This window comes from Nyctereutes procyonoides, unplaced genomic scaffold, assembly GCF_905146905.1.
Source record: "Nyctereutes procyonoides isolate TBG_1078 unplaced genomic scaffold, NYPRO_anot_genome, whole genome shotgun sequence".
Taxonomy (NCBI): Eukaryota; Metazoa; Chordata; class Mammalia; order Carnivora; family Canidae; genus Nyctereutes; species Nyctereutes procyonoides.
The window spans coordinates 15,394,523-15,417,637 of record NW_026575144.1 but is presented as its reverse complement, the minus strand read 5'-3'; the positions used below and the strand labels follow the sequence as shown (position 1 = coordinate 15,417,637).

General features: G+C 41.2%; 1 protein-coding gene across 1 annotated transcript in view; it reads left to right on the top strand.

Moving 5' to 3' along the window:
- The window catches only part of NID1 (nidogen 1), an 82,641-nt gene that overhangs the window by 7,997 nt on the left and 51,529 nt on the right, over window positions 1-23,115 (top strand). The window contains exons 2-4 of the mRNA XM_055308785.1: window positions 18,004-18,303; window positions 20,131-20,357; window positions 22,635-23,008. Coding sequence (XP_055164760.1) covers window positions 18,004-18,303; window positions 20,131-20,357; window positions 22,635-23,008 — 901 coding nt within the window. The remainder of the gene's footprint in view (window positions 1-18,003; window positions 18,304-20,130; window positions 20,358-22,634; window positions 23,009-23,115) is intronic.

The window sequence follows — 23,115 nt, the reverse complement described above, 5'->3', positions numbered from 1 at the left end:
TATTTGGAAGGTGGGAACAAGGAGGCTTACTCCTGTATGATCTCATTTGAGACATGGCAGCAGCCCTGCGAGGTAGCTCAGGCGGCTTTTGGGATGAGCTTCCTATTTTAGACAAGGAAACAGACATGTGCAGCTAAGGAGCTTGTCAAAAATCACTCAGCTAGTAAGTATGAACTGAAACCGGAACTCAGATCCTCTCACTCTGAGTTCTGCAGTCTTTATACTATGCTATGTTGGATAGCACTTTCATCTTTTCCTTTCTTTGTTTATTCATTGGATGATATCTTATCAGCCCCAGGTCTGTACGGATTTTTGGGCTGGGTTTGTGGGGCTGCAGTGATGAGTGACTCACACATGGTCTCTGCTCTCCTGAGGGTCACTGGTGCATTACACTGCTCACCACTGCATTCCACGACCCACTGCCGCATGATAGGACTTACCTCTGCATCAAACTACTCCCCACTGCACGATACTGTTCACTGCTGCATTGCTTGTGAAAGAAGTTGGTTCTTAGCTCCTAAGGAGCAGGTTCCTTAACTGCTTTTATCCTCAAGTAAATTGTTTTCTTTTATTTAATTTTTAATTATTAGTGTTTCAAACACATGCATAAAAGGGAGAAAATAATATCATGAGTGTCCATAGGCACATTACCTAAATGTAACCATTGTTTGCATTTTCCATATTTGTTTCATTAATTTCCCTTGGCTGATGCATCCAAGGTAAATTATAGTCTTTGTGACTTACATCACTAAATATTTTAGTACATATTCCTAAAATAATAAGACCATTTCCCTATCTAGCCAGCCGAGTATGATCACACATAACAAAATCAGTAATAATCCCCTATTATCAATTTATGTCCATTTCATATCAGAGCTCTCCAGTATTCCCAAAGCTGTCCTTTGTAGCTAGACTTACTCAGACAGGTCTAAAGAAAGACAAGCATTACATTTGACTATATCTCTGTTAGTCTGTTTTTTTTTTGTTTTTTTTTTTTAGATTTTATTTATTTCAGAGAGAGAGAGTGTGTGTGGGCAAGGAGGGACAGAGGAAGAGGGAGACAGAATCTGAAGCAGACTTTGTACCGAGTGTGGAGCCTAATGCACGGCTTGATCTCAGGACCTTGAGATCATGACTTCAGCCAAAACTAAGAGTTGGACACTCAAGCCCTCAACTGACTCTGCTACCAAGGAGCCCAGCCCCTCTTTAGTCTGTTTTAATCTTGAAATTCCCCATTTGATTAATCAGTTTAAGAATCACTGCCTATTGTCCTGTAGAATGCCCTACCTTCTGCATTTGACTATTTCTTTGTAATGTACTTTGGCCTGTTATTCCAACTCTGTATTTCCCGAAAACTGGCAATCTTGAAAATATTCAGGTTAAACATTTTTTTTTCTTTAGAAAACACATGCAATTTTATTTTTAAAGTCATTTTGGAACTAGTAAGATGATGCAAATGGTTTAAAAAAAAAAAACTTGTAAAAACAGGGAAGAGGGAAATTTCCTTCCCACCCTGGTCTCCAGCCCCATAATTTCCTCCCTAGAGACAATCACTGTTCATGAAGTTTTTTTAATCTCCTTGCAGAGAGATTCTCAAATGTACAAATGTATGTATATCTACGACTACCACCTGATTTTACATACCTCCTTGATTTTTTAAATACCAGCTTTATTGAAATATAATTTGCATAGCATAAATTTCATCCCTAAAAGTATACAAATCGGTGATTTTTAGTATATTTTGAAAGCTGTGCAACCATCATCACTAACTACGGAATATCTTTTTTTTTTTTTTTTAAGATTTTATTTATTTATTCATGAGAGACACACAAAGAGAGGCAGAGACATAGGCAGAGAGAGAAGCAGGCTCCATGCAGGAAGCCATCCTGTGAGTCTCCATCCTGGGACCCTGGGATCACGACCTGAGCTGAGGGCAGACTCTCAGCCATTGAGCCACCCAGGCGTCCCTTAGTACAGAATATCTTGATTGCCCTCAAAACAAGCCTCCTATAAAAAACAAACAACAACAACAACAAAAAACCAAGCCTCATATCCTTTTGCAGTCACACCCCATCTCCACTCCAGCTTCCCCACTCCCCTGATCCCTTGTAACCACTAATCTACTGTCTGTATGGATTTGCCTGTTCTGGACATTTTACATAGATGGAATCATACAATATGTGATCTTTTGTTACTGGTTTCTTTCACTTAGCATAACATTTTCAGGGTCCCTCCATGTTGTAGCGTGGATGGGTACTTTATTCTTCTATGGCTGAGTGATATTGCCCTTTTGTCTATTCATAAGTTAATGGATATCCAGATTGTTTCTCTTTTGTGGCTATTTATGAATAATACTGCTATGAATGTTTGTGCACAAGTTTGTGTGTGAACATATGCTTTCAGTTCTCCTGGGTCTACTGAGGAGTGGAATTGCAAATGAAGAGGTTCAAAACAAGTCTCCCTTAAATATGCCACTTTAGCATGTGGGTTATTTTGAGCAGAATGCAATCAAGATCCTGTGGGTTCAAGAGAATCATTTGCCCCTGCCTTAACTACATAGAAGAATGTAAGTTGGGGTCTTTCCCAGAATGAGAGTTTTTATTAGAGAGAATTTTTTTCTGAGTGACCATCTACCTGGCGGGACATGCATCTAATTTTCAAACATTTGCTCTTATTGTCCTGTGAATTTCCCTACTCTCTGATCTCATTCCTTAGCTCAGGATGGCATATATACATATACCTCATTTTACCTTCCTGTCTTGGAATACCCTCTGTACATGGTGTTCCTGTATGTTCGAAATTAGATTTGATTTTGTCCTGTTAATTTGTCTCATGTTAATTTAATTCTTAGGACAATCAGAAGAACCTTTGAGGGTAGAGGTAAATTTCTCCTTCCAAAACTAGGTCATATGGTAACTCTGCTTAATATTTTGGGGGCTACCAGTTTTCCAAAGTGGCTGCATCATTTTACATTCCCACTAACAATGTATGAGGGTTCCAGTTTCTCTGCATCTTCTGTCAACACTTATCTGACTTTTTGATTCTAGCCAACTTAGTGGGTGTGAAGTCTCACTATGGTTTTGATTTGCATTTCCCTGATGGCTGATGACATTGAGCATCTTTTCATATGCTCAGTGATGTAGGCCAATATTGGCCATTTATAGATCTTCTTTAGAGAACGTTTATTCAAGTCCTTTGTGTATTTTTTATTTGGGATATTAGTATTTTTACTATAGAGTAGGCTAAACATTTAACAAGAATATTTCATGAATGAAGTCGTATATGTCATACTGTATAACATCAGGAGGCAAATGATGTCTGGTTATTGCTGTACTAGCTGCTACTGTTAAGGAGATGACAGTCAGATATGATCTGTCATATTTTCCCCTTGGTGAACAGTGAGCAAGCTATGGGATGATACTTCAGCCTTATGCAGCTGGCCCCTTTCCCATCAACTTTTCAACTAATGCTTAGCATCATTCATTGATGATCTTTGCCTGAATCAATTATTAAATTAAGTGCTGTCAGAGTCCTGGGTGGCTCAGTGGTTGAGCATCTGCCTCTGGCTCAGGTCATGATCCCTAGGATCCCTAGGGTCCTGGGATCGAGTCCCACATCAGGATCTCTGTGGGGAGCCTGCTTCTCCCCTCTGCCTCTCTCTGTATCTCTCATGAATAAATTAAAAAAAATACTGTTGAGTGATAGGCACCTTGGGTGGTGCAGTCAGTTAAGTGGCTGCCTTTGGTTCAGGTCATGATCTTAGGGTCCTGGGATCCAGCCCTGCATTGTACTCCCTGCTCAATGGAAGTCTGCTTCTTGCTTTCCCTCTGCCCCCTATCCCCCTGCCTCCGCTCATACTCTCTCTCAAATACATTTTTAAAAAAAGATTTTATTTATTCATGAGAGACACGCACAGAGAAAGGCAGAGACACAGGCAGAGGGAGAAGTAGGCTCCATGCAGGGAGCCTGATGTGGGACTCAATCTCGGGACCCCGGGATCACACCCTGAGCCAAAGACAGATGCTCAACCGCTGAGCCACCCAGGCATTCCTCTCAAATAAAAAAAATTTTTTTTCAAATAAAAATTTTTAAAAATCTTAAAAAAAAAAAGTGCTGCCAAGTGGTGTTTTAGTTTTGTTGTTTATCATTCTTTCTACATTTATTAGCTGGTGTCCTTCTGTAAAGAGAAACTTTACAAGCCCCCATCATCTGGGGCTTTTGGGTAATACTCACATATGGCTCATTCTGGAAAAGCAGATGGATACTTAATTCTTTCTCTATAATTCTAATGTTCAAATGAAGGGATTGGTGTTCAGGTGGTGGTGTAATCCAAATGAGGAGAGTTTCTGGGGCTCCAGTTGGTAACTTCTGATATCTACCTCTCAAGTGTCAAAGAGGAACATGCTTCTCCCCAGTACGGAGAGTTTAGACAAGCTCTTCTCCATCCTTTCTTGAGCGGCTTCTGTTCTGGAATACCGAGGAACATTTCTACCCCTTCTTTAATAGACACACTGGAAGTGAACATTTAAAGACTAACCATTTTTAAATGGTGGAAGTTAATCTCAGGTAGAAATATCCTATGGAAGAGATGGGTAAATGATCCAAAGTCTCTCATTAGATAACTGGATTAAGTTGAAAACACTGACACACCTCTCAACTATTACCCCTAGGTTTTCCCTTGTTTTTATATGCTAAGAGTTTAAAAAAAAATTAAAGATTTTATTTATTTATTCATGAGAGAAAGAGAGAGAGAGAGAGAGAGAGAGAGAGAGAGAGAGAGAGAGAGAAAGAGAGAAAGAGAGAGGCAGAAACACAGGCAGAGGGAGAAGCAGGCTGTATGCAGGGAGCCCGATGTGGAACTCCATCCTGGGACTCCAGGATCACGCCCTGGGCTGAAGGCAGGTGCTCAACCACTGAGCCACCCAGGGATCCCTCTATGCTAAGATTTTTGTTTTTATTTCTAATTCAATCTAGAGCCATTTCTCTGGCTCTGTGGGGTTAATGGAAAAAATTTGCAGTTTGGACTTAAGAGTTTTGTTCTGGCACTTCTTGTGGATGATCTTAGGCAAGACCTAAAAACTGAAACGAATTTTTTCTCAGGAGAATGAAGATAATATTAATGCCCACTTTAGTAGATTTAATCAGATAACTGGAATAAAAATGCTTCATAAAGTACCATGAAAGTGGGTCAGGCCCTGGGTCCCCTGGTTGTCCTAGGCTTGAAATCAGTCAGCCTCCTCTTTGATTGTATTTTGGACTTGGCTGTTTCTTGGGCTTCTTCTTTCTCAAACTTTTCTTTCTTTAGGCCTGTTTAATTTTTTCGTTTTTCTAGCTACCCAGTCGTAATCCATGAAGCCATCCCACAAAGCTTTGCAACTTACATGACTTTTGCTCATGATTCTTCTGAACTAGCCAAATATAACAGAAAGAGCAAATGTTATGGGTGCCAGCAAATGTGAGTTCAAATCTTGGTTTCATCACTTGGTGGTTATGTGACATGAAGCTAAATTAAGTCTCATTTCCTTGTCTTTTTTATATATGTGAAAAGAAGAATGTTTGTATTACCTTTTTAAAAATGCAGACAGCTTTAGTAAAGGACCTCAGACGTAGCCCACACTCAGTAAATGTTTGTTGCCTTTCCATTCTTTACCCCCAAATAATTTTTCCTTAAATTCTGGCTTTCTCTCACCCATGGAGTTCGCTTTTGCAACTGCAGGCAATTTCATGGTCTTCTCAGTATAGCTATTTGCATTTGTAAAACAACCCCATTTGTTTCTTATTTGTGCCCACCTCAAGTATTCTTAACTACATCTGTTTTGGGGCAGGCTTTCCTCCGCTTTTGCAGGCTGCTCTCTGCCTGGTGACTACTAGACTCATTGAAGCCTAAAAATATGGTTGTTTCAACAACTTGAGTGTGCATTTGAATATAAGGAATCTAACATGTAATTTTTTTTTCTAACATGTAATTTGTTGAGTGTCCTAATTCAGACTTTCTCCAGTGCTACATGCTGTCTTTAAAGATGAGTCTGAAACAGGAAGTGCTTTTTAAAATAGGGAACAGTCCCCAGTAAGAGTTAATTGCTCTGTCCACCCTCTTCATGTCAGCCGAGTTGAAACAATTGTACTTAAGTGGCTCCAGCTGTTAGCCATGTGGTGCTGGGCATTTTCACCCTGGGGTGTTTTGTGATATATAAGTGACGTGTTCTGCCCTGTGTGACTGGATGAAGAGCCTATTGTTTGGTGTGCTCTTTGGAGGGAGAGAATAGATATGTCTTCTTTTCTTTTTCTTTTTCCTTTCTTTTTCCTTTACTATTTTCTTTTCTTTTCTTTTCTTTCTTTTCTTAAGCTCTACACCCGTCGTGGGGCTCGAACTCAACAACCCTGAGATCAAGAGTCGCACATGCCACTGATTGAGCCAGGCAGGGACCCCTAGATATGTTTTTTGAAGGGCACATTAAGTTGTGCTAGTAACACACTAAACTGAAGTTTAATTTTACTAAAGGAGCTTCTTTTTCCTGGTGTAAACTGTAAGTAAGATTTCAAGGCAATATTTACATTTTCAATGGCCTGGAAGTAGCTGTTTTCAATAAAGAAGTATTATAGACAATAATGTAACATTATTATTATTATTATTATTATTATTATTATTATTCTCTCAATAATTCAGACAAGCTGTCTCAGGAATACATTCAATCTGTAAGAGTTTTGTGGTATAATCTGTAGCAAAGAGTGTGCTGGTGCCATTGGGAGTCAGGGTACCTGATTTAGGGCTCCAAGGTACTAATTGTGAACTGTTGTTAATATAAATTGAGGCATATTAACAACTTTAAGCATTTACTTGAACAAAAATCAATTCTAATTGGGCAGTATCCAAACTAGCAGATAGAAATGAGCTCTGAGGAGCTGTACGACATGAAAGACTTTCATAGCTAGATGGAGCAGGAACAAGGAAGGTTCCTACTAGGTTAAAAATGGGATTGGTTATTGCAAAGTCCCTTTCCTTTAGAGGATGGTAATGGTCTGTCCAGGAGGTTCCCTAACTAGTGTTGGTCAGGTGATTCCTGATTGGTTTCAGATTTTTGGAAGAGCCAAAACTGTAATTAAGTTAAATCTTAGCACATAAGAGATTCCTAACTCTAGGAAGCAAACTGAAGGTTGCTGGAGGAGAGATGGGTGGGCCGGTTGAGGTAACTAGGTGATGGGTATTAAGGAGGACACATGATGTGATAAGCACTGGGTGTTATTATTATTTTTTTAAAGATTTTATTTATTTATTCATAGAGACACACAGAGAGAGAGAGACAGGCCGAGGGAGAAGCAGGCTCCATGCAGGGAGCCCGACGTGGGACTTGATCCTGGGTCTCCAGGGTCACACACCGGGCTGCAGGCAGGGCCAAACTGCTGTGCCACTGGGGCTGCCCAGCATTGGGTGTTATATGCAACTCTACTTCTGAAACTAAAAAAAAAAAAAAAAAAAAAAAAGAGTTAAGTCTTGGTTTGATGATGTGAGCTTAGCATAAGTGACTCCATTTAGGCATGTTATCTTGTGGGATTTGGTTTTGTTTTTTACAATTCTCCCCTTTTGATCAGGCTCTCAGCCTGAGAGATGTGATAAAAAATTTAAGGCATTAGTGCTTCTCCAAGCTCTGAACTTCTTGCATTTTTTTTTTTTCTCATCCTCTCTGTGGTATTCACAGGTCATTATGTCTTTTAGCTGAATCTTTCTGGAGTATTTGCAGGTCATGACCTTGGGTTTACATTTTTTTAAAAGTCAGTTATTCCCTTTGTTTCTTTTTCTGATGACTTAGTCTTAAGAAGATAATTTGCTTGGTGGTTAGTGGCTGTAAACATGCATTTAAAGCTTTTGAGAGAACACAGTGTTTCAGGGAGACTACCATGATTATTATAAGCAGGATAAGTCCCAATGTCTAGAGTGTACTTTGGAGCCATGGTATCCAAGAACCAAACCAATCAGACTCAAATAAGTAAAAAAAACAACCCATTGTTAAGCCAAGTACAGCAAGTGATGTTGGCCATAGCACACACACCTCCTTGCTCAAGTAAAAGGTACTTAATGTTTGTCCTATGACCAAGAGCAATTCTGGGGAGGGAGTCTAAGGATTTTGTTCTAAGTTACTGCTTTAACAATTGATTCAAAGATAGGTTCCACAGTTAGAAAGCATTGTCTTCCCATGCATTCAGAGAGAAAACACAAGTAGTGAAAAGGAAAAAGGAACAGAGACTTCATACTGGAGGTGAGATCCTTCTGTTTTTGTTTTTAAGTAGGCTCCACACCCAGTGTGGAGCTCAATGTGGGGCTTGAATTCATGACCCTGAGATTGAGACCTGAGCTGAAATCAAGAGTTGGACACTTAACCAACTAAACTACCGAGGCACCCGAGATATGAAGATCTTGATACATGACCTTGGCAGGGCTGTCCACCTCAAGATGTCCACCTGGGGAGGAACCTCCTTAGTCAATATCAATTTTATATCTCCAGCTGGTGTGCAGTTCCTAGGGCCTGGAGGAGCCCTTTTTAATTGGGAGACATGGACCCATGGTTCAAGTCCCTCAAGTGTAACTGTTCTCTGGGCAGTAAGGAGGACCTGGCATAGTCCCTTACCATGAGGTTCAAAGGCAGTCTTTGTTCTTTGTGATTCCAAATCAGAAGCGTGGATCAGTGGTTGAGCTTCTGCCTTTGGCTCAGGTTGTGATCCTGGAGTCCCAGGATTGAGTTCTGCCTCAGGCTCCCTGAAGGGAACCTGCTTCTCCCTCTGCCTGCATCTCTGTCTCTCTCAGTGTCTTTCATGAATAAATAAATAAAATCTTAAAAAAAAAAAAAAAAAGAAGAAGAAGAATGGTGGGAGAAAATTGGAAATGTTAGTCTGGAGTTGTAGCCAGACCTTTGAGGAAACTTGAAGACTTCAGGATCCAGTACAGTTTACAGGGGTAAAACAAAACCTCAAACACCACGAACTGGAGTGGAATCTGACATCCGCAGGGTTGTGTTATTGGTTTCTACTGAAACATTCACCCTTATTTCTATCAAAGAGAATCATGGTAAGACTAATTTGTTTGCAAAGTAAGTTGAAAAATTAAATTTGACCAGATTATTTGTGTTAAGTGCAGCAAGAATAGTGATTGACTGTCAGCGTTCTTTTTACACCTGCTTTGCTGGAACTTTTTTTTTTTCTTTTAAGATTTATTCATTTGAGAGAGAGAAAATGTGTGAGTGGAGGGAGAGGCAGAGGGAGAGGGAGAGAGAGAAATCTCAAGCCAGCTCCACACTGAGCACAGAGCTCAAGGCAAGGCTCAATCTCATGACCATGAAATCATGACCTGATCCTAAACCAAGAGTCACTTAACTGATTGAGTCCCCCAGGCACCCCTGCTGGAAACTTTCATAAGGAATCTTAGATTGGACTTTTAAAAGCCTCTCCAGGGGCTCCAGTGGTGGTACATCTGCCATTGGCTCAGGTTGTGACCCAGGGGTCCTGAGATCGAGTCCCACATCGGGCTCTCTACATGGAGCCTGTTTCTCCCTCTGCCTATGTCTCTGCCTCTCTCATGAATAAATAAATAAATAAATAAATAAATAAATAAAATAATTAATTAATTAATTAAAAAAAAAAAGCCTCTCCAGGCTAAGAAGCCAAGCTAAGGACTCGTCATCAGACTTAGCCTGAAATACCTATAGATTTGGGTGAATTTTTCTCTTCATGAGGTCCCCAGGATGTCCTGAGGTTCCCTGGGGCTGCTAGGAAGTGCCTGTCCTTAACCACTTGGTTGGGCTACTAAGAACCCTGTAAGCACGGTACTAGGCTGTTTTCTCCAAGGAGCTCTTAACTGGCTCAGTAAAACCAACTTTAGTTTCTTAAATCTGTTATGCACATTCTTTTAAGCATTTTTTTTTTAAAGTAGGCTTCACACCCAACATGGGGCTTGAACTCAAAATCCTGAGATCAAGAAATCACTCACTTTACAGACTGAGCCAGCCAAGTTCCCCTGTACACATTCTGAAGTCCGACATTTCAGTCAAAGCCTTGGTCATGTAACCAGTGTTCCCAGTTGTGTCCAACGAGGACAGATTCTTATTGAACTTATGCAAATAACTATATTGTATAAAGATAACAATACTCAGTAAGTTTCCACATTCTGGAGGGATCAGGTAGGGAGAAAAAGTAAATGTTTAAATTATGTTTACAAAGGTAGACTTTACAAAATGAAAAAGTAAAAATACTTTCCTTAAAGCTGGAAAAAAAACATTAAGGAACCAGCAATGTCTCAAAGAAAAGTCTGTAAAAAAACCCCCTCATTATTTCATTCAATCCCATGTTATTAATTCTTGTTCTGCTTTAATCCAGTTTCAGTTATATAATCATAAAGTTATCAGAAATGTATACTCTAGAGTACTTGTCAGAGTCCTTTCTATGAACCTTTCTGGCAGTGAAGCACTTTTGCAAAAGTGTCAGAGTAAAGTAATAGTCTGTACATGACAAAAGACACAAAATGACCATGTTTAAAGATCTATTCATTATAATAGAACTGACAAGAAAATTTGGTTATTTCTATACATATGACATTTTAAGATAACAACTGGAATTGTGACTGATAACATTATACCAGGACATGTCAGATTTTTTGGAATTTCATACAATTTCTAGAGCACTTTTATTAATAACATGCATCCATACAATATAACCTAAGGTTTAACATCACTTTTTTGATGATGATCTCTATGTAATTTAAAATACCAAATAAACCCAAGTAACGTAACATCTCTTTTATGAGGTGAGAGATAAATCCTTTGAGATTTAATAGCAGGACCCTCTGGGAAATCTTAAACTTACTTTGGGGTCAAAAAAACTGTTTAGAATTTGATTTTTAGAAAATGTCAACAGGCTTGAACATTTGATTAAATAGAATCACAGATCATTATGATTTAATATTTAATTATCTATTTAATCAAGGTGACAATAGACAATGTTAAGGGAAGATACTGAAGATTATGAAGTTGTGAACGAAACTTCACTCTCTTGCTATTGAAAAGACTGGGTTTTCTAAAGTAATCAAAGACCTGAGAAAGACAACATGAAAGCACAGTGAGTTATTTTGGCAAGACAAAAATCTTTTCTTTCCAGGTAGATTTCTTAAAAGGTAAAGAAAAAAATATTCACAATTTCTTATCAAGAGCAGCACAATAGTCCAGGAAAACTGTCCTTCTAGCAGATAAAAGAAAATTAAGCTTCAGTTTTTGTTTTACGTAAGTACACTATTGATATTGTTACATGTTTTAAAAATTCTTATTATTTCTAGTAGTCTTAATTACATATATTAATTAGAATTCTTAATTATTAGAATCCTTAATTCCTATTGAAGATTAAGAAGCAATTGTGGACTGACAGACAAATACATTTTATAATTTCTGGAAGTGTATACTTCCTAATAGTAAGTTTTCCAGTGTGGCACAGAATATGTTCACCAGTAGACCCAAAATCTTGCATTCCTCTGTAAAAGAAAGCCAAAGATAGATAATTAATTATTGTAATTAATGTTTCAGTATTTTCTCTTATTTGGAAATGATCTAGATAGTCAATGAATATCCATCATTTAACTTTTCTCAGTATACCTTAGGTTTCCAGATATCAGAAAGATTCTGGAAACTTTTTTTTTTTAATTAGAGAGGTTGTGTGGTTGTGTGCTATGTACCAGTGGGAAGAAGGCGATGGGCCGGGCAGAGGGACAGAGGGGATCCCAAGCAGGCTCCATGTTCCACGCAGAGCTTGATGCAGGGCTCAGTTTCACCACCTGAGATCACGATCTGAGCGAAAAATCAAGAGTCATATGCTTAACCTATTGAGCCACCAAGGTGTCCCTGGAAACTAAGTACACATACCATCAAGCATCATCATTGTTGAAAAATTCATTTATAAACTCACCTTACTTGTATCTGTTTAACTCACTTGTTCTGATAATTACATTTAGATTAGTCATAAAAACTTCTCAAGATCTTAAACGCTTAAGGGTTATCTTATAATTTTTTTTAAAGATTTTTTTTTTTAAATTCAGAGAGAGAGAGAGAGAGAGAGAGAGAGAGAGAGAGAGGCAGAGGCAGAGACACAGGCAGAGGGAGAAGCAGGCTCCATGCAGGGAGCCCGACGTGGGACTCCATCCTGGATCTCCAGGATCACACCCCGGGCTGCAGGCGGCGCTAAACCCGCTGAACCGCTGCGCCACCAGGGCTGCCCTATCTTATCATTTTTACTGACAAATTCTGTAACAGATATCAGGAACTTATTTGACTTTTAGTAAACCTACATGGAATAAAAGTATTCTATTTAATGCTGATAACTCTAAAGACGAGCCTGTTTTAATTAAACCAACAAACTTATACTAGCTTTTATTTATCAAAGATTATCCAAGATCACATGAACTTGAAAAAATTTGGATTAGTTTTTATATTTGTGAGTGTACACTAGACCGACAGAATGCGTGTTTGTCTTTAAGCCAATTAAATAGAGCTCTTTACAAATTAACTTTGGCATTACTATCTGGAGTAGAAGAAAAATCATACATTTGTAATATATATACAGTAAATATGTAGACAGATGCAAACGGAGATCGCCTTGCTTTTATTTTAGAATTTTAGCCATGGGGATCCCTGGGTGGCTCAGTGGTTTGGCACCTGCCTTCGGCCCAGGGCGTGATCCTGGAGTCCTGGGATCGAGTCCCACGTCGGGCTTCCTGCATGGAGCCTGCTTCTCCCTCTGCCTATGTCTCTGCCTCTCTCTGTGTGTGTCTCTAATGCATAAATAAATAAAATCTTAAAAAATATATAAAATTTTAGCCATGAGGCAGGTATGATAATGCAAAACTCACTAGTTCATGGAAGACCAGTTGGGTCTAAAGTTTGTTTCTGGCGGATGGAAAGTTTACCTGCTCAGATGGCAGGTGCCTAAAGCTTTTTCGAATATTTGTGGAAGAGACTTAAAATTTGTATTTGTTCTTGACAGTGATTTTATGGAGGTTGTGGACTAGATGTGTGGGGAGGGAGCTTTTTAAACTGTTAATATTTTGAAAATTCTCCACCTCCCTCATCTTTTTTCTTTCAGTTTCAGGTGACTGTGGGCTGTGTTTTATTTACCCCTTGGGATGTTTACATTTCAAAGGCAGGGTAAAATTGACATCTTCTAGGGACAAAGAAAGAAGGCAAGTTTTTTTTTTTCTAGGAGTTTTAGAGTGTATTAGTCTGTTATCAGAAGTCTCTGGGAGTTGCTGTTTAAATGTTTCCTTCATTTTCTTCAAAGCAGTTCTGTTTCAAAAGTCCTGATCTTTCACAATATCTGCAAGCGTTCTGAGATGGATAAGGGAGCTTTGGGGGTTGGTAAAAATAGGTAGACTTTCAATTGTTTCTAGAGCTGTATTTCTGGTTTTGCAAAGATTTGTAAGATAAGGACAGTTGCTCTTAATTCTGCAAACAATTGAGATGTAGCCTTAAAGATACTGAGGGGGCTGAACTGCCCATCTAAATGGCAAATCTTCAATTTGCTTCTTTATACCAGGGAGCGATCTTCCACAAAGATGGAAATCAAAAGATACTTATGTTCTAGATTTAGTGCTAGATGTCTTCAGAATATTTTAGTAAATCCTTACACAAAAGACTTTAGAATGTTTTTCTTTTCCTCTGGGTGAATAGTTTCATTTTATCTTAGGTGAGAAAGCCTATCTTAGGTGAGATAGGAAAGACATATTCCTATCATCTCTGAATATCAACTTCTGATTTGGTCAACTTCTGACCATAGAGCTACTTAAAAAAATCCTTTCAGATATCTCATCAGGTTTCAGCTGGCAGAACATTAATATTCCTGGCAGTATTGCATCCAACCCCTTGGATGCAAGAGGCATCCCCAAAGAGGGTGCAAAGGATACCACCTGCCCAAGATAATCCCCTAGCCACTCCCAAAGATAACCAAAAGAAAGAAAGACTTAGACAATTCTCCTGCGAGTTGGCAATAGTTGATAGGACCCTAGCCGCAAGTGGAAGGCAGCACACATCTCTGCCTGGCCAAATTTTGCCCACCCCCCCCATTCTGACACTAAACCAGATAAATAAGAGAGCAGTAGCTGTCCCCTGGAGAGAAAGAATCAACAACCAATGGGTACCCAAAAGTAAAATTCACAGGTCACAATTCAAAGACCTAATTGTTACAAATGTTTTTGCCTGCCAATCTGAATTTGGAAAGGAAGGGACAACATGAAATTTGACTTTCCTCTCTTAACCAGGCTCTGCAGATAGAGATCTAGGAGAGCTGACTTTGGCGCGAATTCTCACCCATTGCTGGCTTTTGCCAGTTTTCCCAGGAGCCCATCTGCATGCTCTGGAGCAAGTAGGGTGTCCTGGCAGGTCATATCCTGGTCACCAGAAGCTGTAGAGCAGGAAAAATAATTTTCACTCTACTTTTTATGGTGAGTGCTTGGCTGAGACTCTTTTTTTTTCTAGGATACCTCATAAGCGTATAAGCTTATCTAGGTTAAAAGTTCTCCGTTGTGGCCACTGTATTTCAAGATTATCTTGTTAAGGTTAATGTGTTTGTTCAGCCTTAAAACAAAATTTTATTCACCCAAGGCCTCATGCTGGACTGAGTCCAGCTTAAGTTGGATCCAGTCTGATCCTGGATCCAGATCTGGCAGATAATGTTTCTTAGGACTTCTCAAATCTACAAATTCCCCCCCACCTTTTCTCTTGAAGTGTATTTGTTGAAGAAACTGGCTATTTGTCCTTCACAGTGTCCCATGTTTTGGATATTGCTGATCATGTCCCTATAGTATCATGGAACATGTTCTTCTGTCTCCTGTATTTCCTGTTAACCATTGGTTAGATCTGGAGACTTGCTTGATTAAAGTTATCAGTTCGTATTTACTTTGTTTTAGTAACCGGTGTGGCATTCTAGAGGGAAGGACCAGGGCAACACACAGTGCTACAATTCTTCATACAGCTCACAAACGGAACTCACACACAGTCAGGCTCTATTTCGAAAACAGCTTTGGTTTCTGGACCTTATTCTGTCTGAACCTCCCTACCCTGATTTCTGGAGGAAGTCAGGGAGGGAAGGGAATAGCACGTCAGGTGGTGTGTAAGCTTTGCGGCTATGGCAGTGACCAAGGTGGACATGGTCACAGCTTTTGAAGGGACATACCTCCTCGTGGGGAAAGTAGCAAGAGCCAGCAGACAAATAAGGTCATTACACATTATGGTCTGCACTTGGAAGGAAACAAACAGGAAACATGGACAGAAATGGGGGTCAGGGAGTGAGGGGAGGGAAAAAGAGGGGTCAGCAGGAGGAGTTGACACTGGACAGATGGAGGAGGCTCTCCTAGAGGCCATATTTCACTGTGCCCTGGAGGGTGGGAGTGAGCCAGTCACATGACTGCATGGGCAGGGGAGAGGGTGCTGCTGGTGGTAGAGATGGAGAAAGTGCCAGGGACCTCAGAGGTGGAATACATGGGGCATGGGTGAGAAAGGGGAAGGAATCAAGACCAACTCCCTAGTTTCCTGTTCTAAGCAACTAGGCGCCTGGCATGAATCTCTCAATGGACCCCACTCCAGTCCCCTTAGCAGTTGTATGTAGTACCCGAATCCATCCTCCTGCCTTCCTAAATACTTTAGGGGCCTTTCCCTTTCTGCTCCCAGTTCTTCTATGGACTTGCTCAACTTTAAGAAGATGGAGAAAAAGGAACAAAACGATGGGAACATCACATGCTCCACAGATCTGTATGGTGAGATGGGCACCCAAACGTAAGAAAGTATTGTTCAAGTCAGCCATCGGTTGGTATTTCTCAAACAAAAAAAGACAGAAACACTCATGGAGGAGAAGTTTAAAGCTAAGAATCAAAGAAAACGTCTGGGTGTTCTGTAAATGAAATTGATCTCAGATGTCATCTTTCATTATCACTAACAATTGAGTTGACTGTGCCATGAAGAAAGGGCTGAAAAATAATTTTCCAGTACTAATACTAATGGGGGTTATGTGGTCTGTGTCCAAAGCAGTTGCAGTGCTTCTTGATTGTTGTCTAAAAATTTGATTCCCCAAGCATTCCTTGTGATAATAGAAACAGTTCTGTGCCCAGATTCTAAAGAATAAAAGACACTGGGAGTGTTTTCAGAATTGTTGGACTGACTTGAATTTCACTGGAAAACAGCTTTTTAAAAACTAAGTTGTTTGTATGTGGCCTCCGTGTGATCGCTTCCCACTAGAGGCTGATAACTGCCAGCATCTGGTGGCTTGGGAAAGTGAGCTGTTTCCCACGCCCCCACACGGTAAGCCCCGCTGGGATGTCCAGTCCGAGGGGATGTGCGGATGGTTCTGGCCAGAGGAGAGGGTGAGAAATGAGCTGGCCGAGCTCCTTCCCTGACTCCCTCCTCCACAGCCTGCCAGCACGCTCCAGAAAGGCATCGCTGGTGCCAGGTGGTGCTGGAAAGTGTGCCCCTCGACAGTTAACAGCCCATGAAACCTGGTAAAAAGGGAGGGGTTTGCTAAGTCTACATGTAATCTCCCAGAACTCTCTTTCCTGTCCCTTCCCAGGCCCAGAGCCTCCCTATCTTTGTAATGAGGCCTGAAGGGGGTGGAGGAGAAGGCAGTGGGAGGAGGAGGGAGGGAAATAAGTGACTTGGAAAACCCATAGGCCTTCCCATCAACTCCTGAACAAGAAAGAGTCCCTTTCTTTGCATTCGTGTTCTTGTGATCCACAGCCTCTTAAGTACAGACCAAGGTGCCATTTGCAAAGTTGCTCCCATTTGATGGGGATTTTTTTTTTTAAATCACAGATTCTCGAAGTAAAAAGGGCACTGAAGTGGTGTTCTATGTCATCAGTGGATTGTGCGCTAACAAGAAAGAGAGAGGGAGTCAAAGCCTCATCCTTAGCATGGCTTTGAGGGAGACCCAAGTACCCCCACCACTGAGTACCCTCAAACAATCAAGGGGCTCTTTGTCCCTTCCCTTTTTCCCAAGGAGTGTGGTTAGCTGGATAAGAACACCAATCTCTTTTTATAGGAAGCATAACTGATTTCAAGAAGGCTGTATGTAGGGATGAAGAAGGCCAACTTTGGAGTCCAGCCCCTTGGGTTTGAATCCCAGTGCTGTCACTCATTGGTAACTTTGGATAAATCTAACATACCTCACTTGCCCCATGAGAAAAATGTGAATAATAGTAGTATCTAATCTTATGGAGTTCTTCTGAGGATTAAATGTTAATAAAATGCCTGGAGCATGGTAAATATTCAGTGTTAGCTATTATTCTGACACATTAAACTATTCCTAATAATTAATGATATCATAATGCCCCATTCCAATTTACTTTTTTTCTCAAGAGATGCACTTTCAATTTTTTAATTTGTTTATTTATTATTTTTTAAAGTAGGTTCTGGGCCCAAAGTGGGGCTTGAACTCATGACCCTGAGGTCAAGAGTCCCATGCTCTATGGACTGAGCCAGCCATGTGCTGCCAAAGTTACTTCCTGACCCATTACTCATTGTATCATCTTCCATGTAGGTCAGTCCCTCTGGACTGTGGGTTCCCTGAAGGCAGAGACTGTGTACTACTCATTTTGGGACCCACAGCAGTTAGTACAGCCCTGGTATGTAATGGTCACTCAATTTGTTGGGTAAATTAGTGAAGGCTTTAATAATGGCTTAGGTTTGCATGCTGCAAAGCACGCACATGTGGGAAGCCCAGGACTCAAAGTTCAAGACACATGTCCAAGGCCCATTGATGGGTATATGTCAGAGTCAGGTCCTGTGATTCTTGCACCATGCTCCTTCCACCAGGCCATCTTGCCTAGGAGAGGAGTGCTGAATTTTATAATTCAGGATCATGTCCTTCTCCAATTCTGTTGTATTTGACAAACTGGGGGTACCTGAACAGTGTTCTGTGAGTGGAAGCTCAGAGTTCCTGAGGAAGAATTCTTTCCCCACTCTCCTGTTAACGATGCTTTCTCTTGTACAGGTCACCACAAATGGCATTATTGCCATGAGTGAACCCCCAGCCAAAGAATCCTATCCTGGGGTCTTCCCACCAACCTTCGGAGTAATCGCACCTTTTCTGGCGGACTTGGACACGACAGATGGCCTTGGGAAGGTTTATTATCGGGAAGACTTATCACCCTCTGTCACTCAGCTGGCTGCAGAGTGTGTCCAGAGAGGATTCCCAGAAGTCTCTTTCCAGCCCAGTAGTGTGGTGGTTGTCACTTGGGAATCTGTAGCCCCCTACCAGGGGCCCAGCAAGGACCCTGACCAGGAAGGCAAGGTAAGCACTCTTCCAAGTACAAGGTTGTCAATAGGTTGGTTTTATATACTTTGATCTTCCTTGAAGGAAGAGAGATTCTTGAGTAGGTCAAGGAAGCCATCTCTACATCTAAAGTCACTTTTTGGGACATGCCTCTGTTTCTCCTTAGAAACAATAATTTCGCTCCACCATTATTTGATTTTTATAGTATTACAGAGTAGAGAGAAACTTGAAAGATCCAAAAGCACTCCATTTAAACAGAGGATGTTCTAGGTCGGTAGTTCCTAAAGTGTGTTCCACAGAACACCAGTCCTATAAGATAGTCCTTGAACAAAAGACCTCCCCTGGCCAAATAAGTTTGAGAAGTGCAAAACGTTATCTCCCCCCTGGTGATTCGCTCCAAAAAGTCCTGCAATAAAGAAACTTGCCTAATTTTTTAAAAAAATTTAGCAGTCCCCAAATCTTTTGGCCATACTCCTTTTTTCCCTCCCTAGTAAGATACATTTTGTCCCACAGAACACACTTTGGGAAAGCCTGTTATAGGCCTGTAGGACACATTTTGCTTTTTGTAACTGAGTGCTCTACTTAAAAACTGCTTAAAACCTTAAATGTCTCAGGACGCCTGGGTGGCTCAGTGGTTGAGCATCTGCCTTTGGCTCGGGTCATGATCCCAGGGTCCTGGAATCAAGTCCCACATGAAGCTCCCCACAGGGAGCCTGCTTCCCCCTTTGCCTCTCTCTCACTGTGTCTCTCATGAATAAATAAATAAAATCTTTAACAAAAAACAGCAACCAAAAAAACTCTTAAATTTCTCAACTGTGTGTCCCTTCCCCTTGAGTGATGAACACCCAACCCCTTGTACAGAGTCCTTGCCTACCTCTTGGGACTAATCTCCCCTTCTCCTTACTTTTCCACACATCCTTTGCCACAGCTGAATCAAGATTGTTCATAATTCTCTGATCATGAATCTCGCCCGGCCCTGGGATCTTGCATTTGCTGCCCTCTCTGCCTGCCCCCACTACTGGTGTAAAACTCGTACTTGATCCTCTAAACTCACACAGCCTCCTCTGCTCCTGCCCCCTAAGGTTTGGGCACTTCTTTCTGTGGCTTCTATAGCACTTGCACACAACTCCATTATAGAATCTGTCCCCCCATTTTGCAATGTTTTCTTCACATGTCAATTTCCCATCAAACTGGAAATTCTCAAGTGTGGAGACCATGTATTTATAGGAAAGGTACCAACAACATTTAGGGAATACTTTCTCTGTGCCTGGCTCTTAATATCATACACAGGTTTCCTAACATTTCTGTGATGTATGTGGTTTTCTTTCCATCTAGCAGGTTCAGAAATCCAGGCTTAGAGAATTTAAGTAACATGCCCGAGGTCCCATAACCCATAATGAGTAGAGCAAAGATTTAGATTCAAATCTGTTTTCTCCCAATGCTCATGTTCTTTTTTTTTTTTTTCTGACTGTACATTGCTTGGGTTCGATAAATGTATGACAAATGATAAGTGTGGTTAATATGTTTAATGGCCATGGAAACAAATTCTAAGGATAAGAATTTGCTTAGTGGCATGAGATTTAGGCCCCAGTGTAGAGGTACCATCTCTATAATTTTCAGCTAAGCTTCATGGAGAAGGTATTCATTAATTAATTGGAAAATTTCATGTTGATCCAGCCTTAGAGATTTAAGTGGAGCCATCCTGGAATGCCTAACTCTTGCTACAAAAATACTTCTAGAATAAGGTGAGAGTACTGCTATCTCAGGACTTTGTCTAGATAGTCTGGTGAATAGGACAATTTAAGGTCAATTCCTGAGTAACTGAGTCTCAACTCATCTTCGCAGAGAAACACATTCCAGGCTGTTCTGGCCTCCTCCGATTACAGCTCCTATGCCATTTTTCTCTATCCTGAAGATGGCCTGCAGTTCTATACGACATTCTCCAAGAAGGACGAGAATCAAGTTCCTGCTGTGGTCGCATTCAGTCAAGGCATCCAGGGATTATTCTGGAAGAGCGAAGGAGCATACAATATATTTGCTAACGACAGAGAATCAATTGGAAATTTGGCCAAGTATGCTTTCCTTGTTCTTCAGTAGATTCTCCCTTGATGATCATTTTATTATTAAGATGATGGTTTTATTATTTTATTAAGGATTGTATATATTATTATATATCAGTAATGGGCACTAGAGAACATGTCCTGAAAACGTTCTCACAGATTTAAATTTTTTATACAGTTTTTTTATATCATATAGTGCCTTTTCCTTGATGAATTCAAAGTAATACACTTTCAATGAACAGGTATCCCATTTTTTTTTGATAGCATGCGCATTTGAAACGGTTGCTACCATCTCCTCTACAAGCATAAAGTTACAAATAAACGCTCTTCAAACCCTATCTCCTGCTATAAACCCACAGCTGTGAAAAGAACGTCTCCCCCTTCACACCCCCTGCCCCGCCACGTGGATGAGAATAGAAACTCTCACAACAGAATTAGTGCTCTTTTGGGCTATTTTGTAGAATTTGGCAAAAGCAGGGGAAACTCAGACTGCTTTTTTTCTAAAACTAAAACCTTTCTCTCTCATTGTGCCTTGATAAGTGAAAAAAGAACACCACCCTCCCAATTTCATATTACCCAATTGGATCTAAAAATCCCTTGCCCTTGACTTAACGGTGTGAGTAGCAACTGGCATTGTGTGGGTGGCAAAAGCCCTCATTTATTGTGCTCGCCTGTTTCTGTGGTGTGAAACTCATGGCCAGTTTCCAGCTACCCTTGTCATGTTGCTCAATATGGAGTTGAGAAGAGAACCATTCTTCTTACCCTACGGATGCAGTAGACTTAAATAACTTCCAGAACATCGATAATAGTTAAATAATTCAACATGATGAGTTTCAAGTATTTAGTGCCTTTGTTTTTAATATAATTTGTTTAATTGTAAGTTTATAGGATATAATTTTTTACAATGGGTCTGTTTAAGAACTGGCTTGCAAAATTATTAAAATTTAGCAGCTGGCTCTCATGAGCTGGTGCTAGCAAGCTCCTGCACACCACTGCCTCTCTTGGAGTCCTGGGACCGACAGATGGAATACATACCCTGTTTCTACAGGGCTTTCTTGATTCCGTATCCCCCTTATCCCCCTTTCTTGATTCCTTATTCCCTGTCCCACCCCAATGTTTTGCTCAGTATCCTCCACTAAGTAATGTCTGTTCCTTCTTTCCATTGTATAAGCTGGTCATTTTACATAGTTTCTGATAGGAGCACTTCCAATCACAGATGCATAAGAACAGTAAACATGGTGGAGAAGGAAGAAGAGATTAGGGTCATTGTATTGTACTTTTTAAAAAATTATACAAGTCTTTTACATCCTGAATCTCATTTACATTTCACCATACCCTTGGGATGGAAAAAGGTAAACTGAGACCCGTCCAAGATCCCACAGCTGCTAGAGTTGACATTTCCGATAATCCAAGTCTGTACTGTGTTCACTCACAACACTTCTGACACCAAATAGGTGGCATTTTTTTTTTTCCTACACCAACCAATTCCCTAACTTTCTGAACATCCATTTGGCATTCTACAGTTCAGCTAGGTTCTGACACGGACAGCCTAGGGTGAACAAAGACCCCACAGGTTAAGGGTTTGATTCCACAAGACTGCACCCACCTCAGATGTAAGCTATGGGGAAGCTCCACATTGCCACCTCTACTTCTGATCAGCTGGCTATAAATTAGGGGTTTCTGTGACTCCTTGCCAAGTTCTATAATTTTGCTAGAAATGGCTCACAAAACTCAGGAAAGCACTTTTCTTACTATCACCAGTTTATTTTAAAGGATACAAGTCAGGAGCAGCCAAGTAGAAGAAATGCATATAGCAAGGTATCAGAGGCAGAGGGGACTTGAGGCTTCCATGCCAGCTCTGCATGTCCTATACTCACCAACCTCAAAGCTCTCCCACCCTCATTGTTTAAGGGTTTTTATTACATGAGCATGATTGATGAACTTCTTGGCCATTGGTGATTCACTCAGTCTCCAACTCCTCTCCCCTCTCTCGAAGTCAGGGTGTGGAGCTGAAAGCTCCAACCCTCTAATCATGCCTGGGTCTTTTTGCTGTCCCGCCCTCATCCTGAAGATCTCTGGGGTCCCAGCCACCGCTCATCTCATCAGCATACAAGAGACACTGCAGAGATTAGCAGGATTTTAGGAGCTTTATGCCAGAACCAAAGACTCAGACAAAGTAGGCAGTGTGTTCCAGGCTGACATGCAGATTCTAAGGGCTCCTCCTGCTTTGTTAGTGGGGGAAGTTTGTGGGTTGCTGGCCTGTTTCTAAGAAGTCTGTCCTTCCTCTAGGAGCAGCAACTCTGGGCAGCAGGGCGTCTGGGTGTTCGAGATCGGGAGTCCAGCCACAGCCAGCGGCGTGGTGCCCTCCGACGTGAGCCTTGGACTGGATGACGGAGCAGAGTATGATGATGAAGACTATGAATCGGTGACCCATCTGGGCCTGGGGGACGTGAGCACGACACCCTTCCCCTATGAGGATCCGAGGAGGGGAGACCCTGGCACCTACAGCATGCCCCGTGTCCTCTCCCCCCGCCGCCTGCCCACTGAGAGACACCCCGGACCTCCCACGGAGAGGACCAGGTCTTTCCAGCCACCAGCAGAGACATTTCCCCAGCAGCATGCACAGGTCATAGACGTGGACGAGGTTGAGGAGACAGGAGTTGGTACGGCCATTTACGTTATAGCTGGCATGTCCCAGGACAGGAGGGGGTCAGTTGTGTGCCTTATATGGCAGTTTGGAAGGTTGAGACCTGGGGAAGTAGGGGTGGCC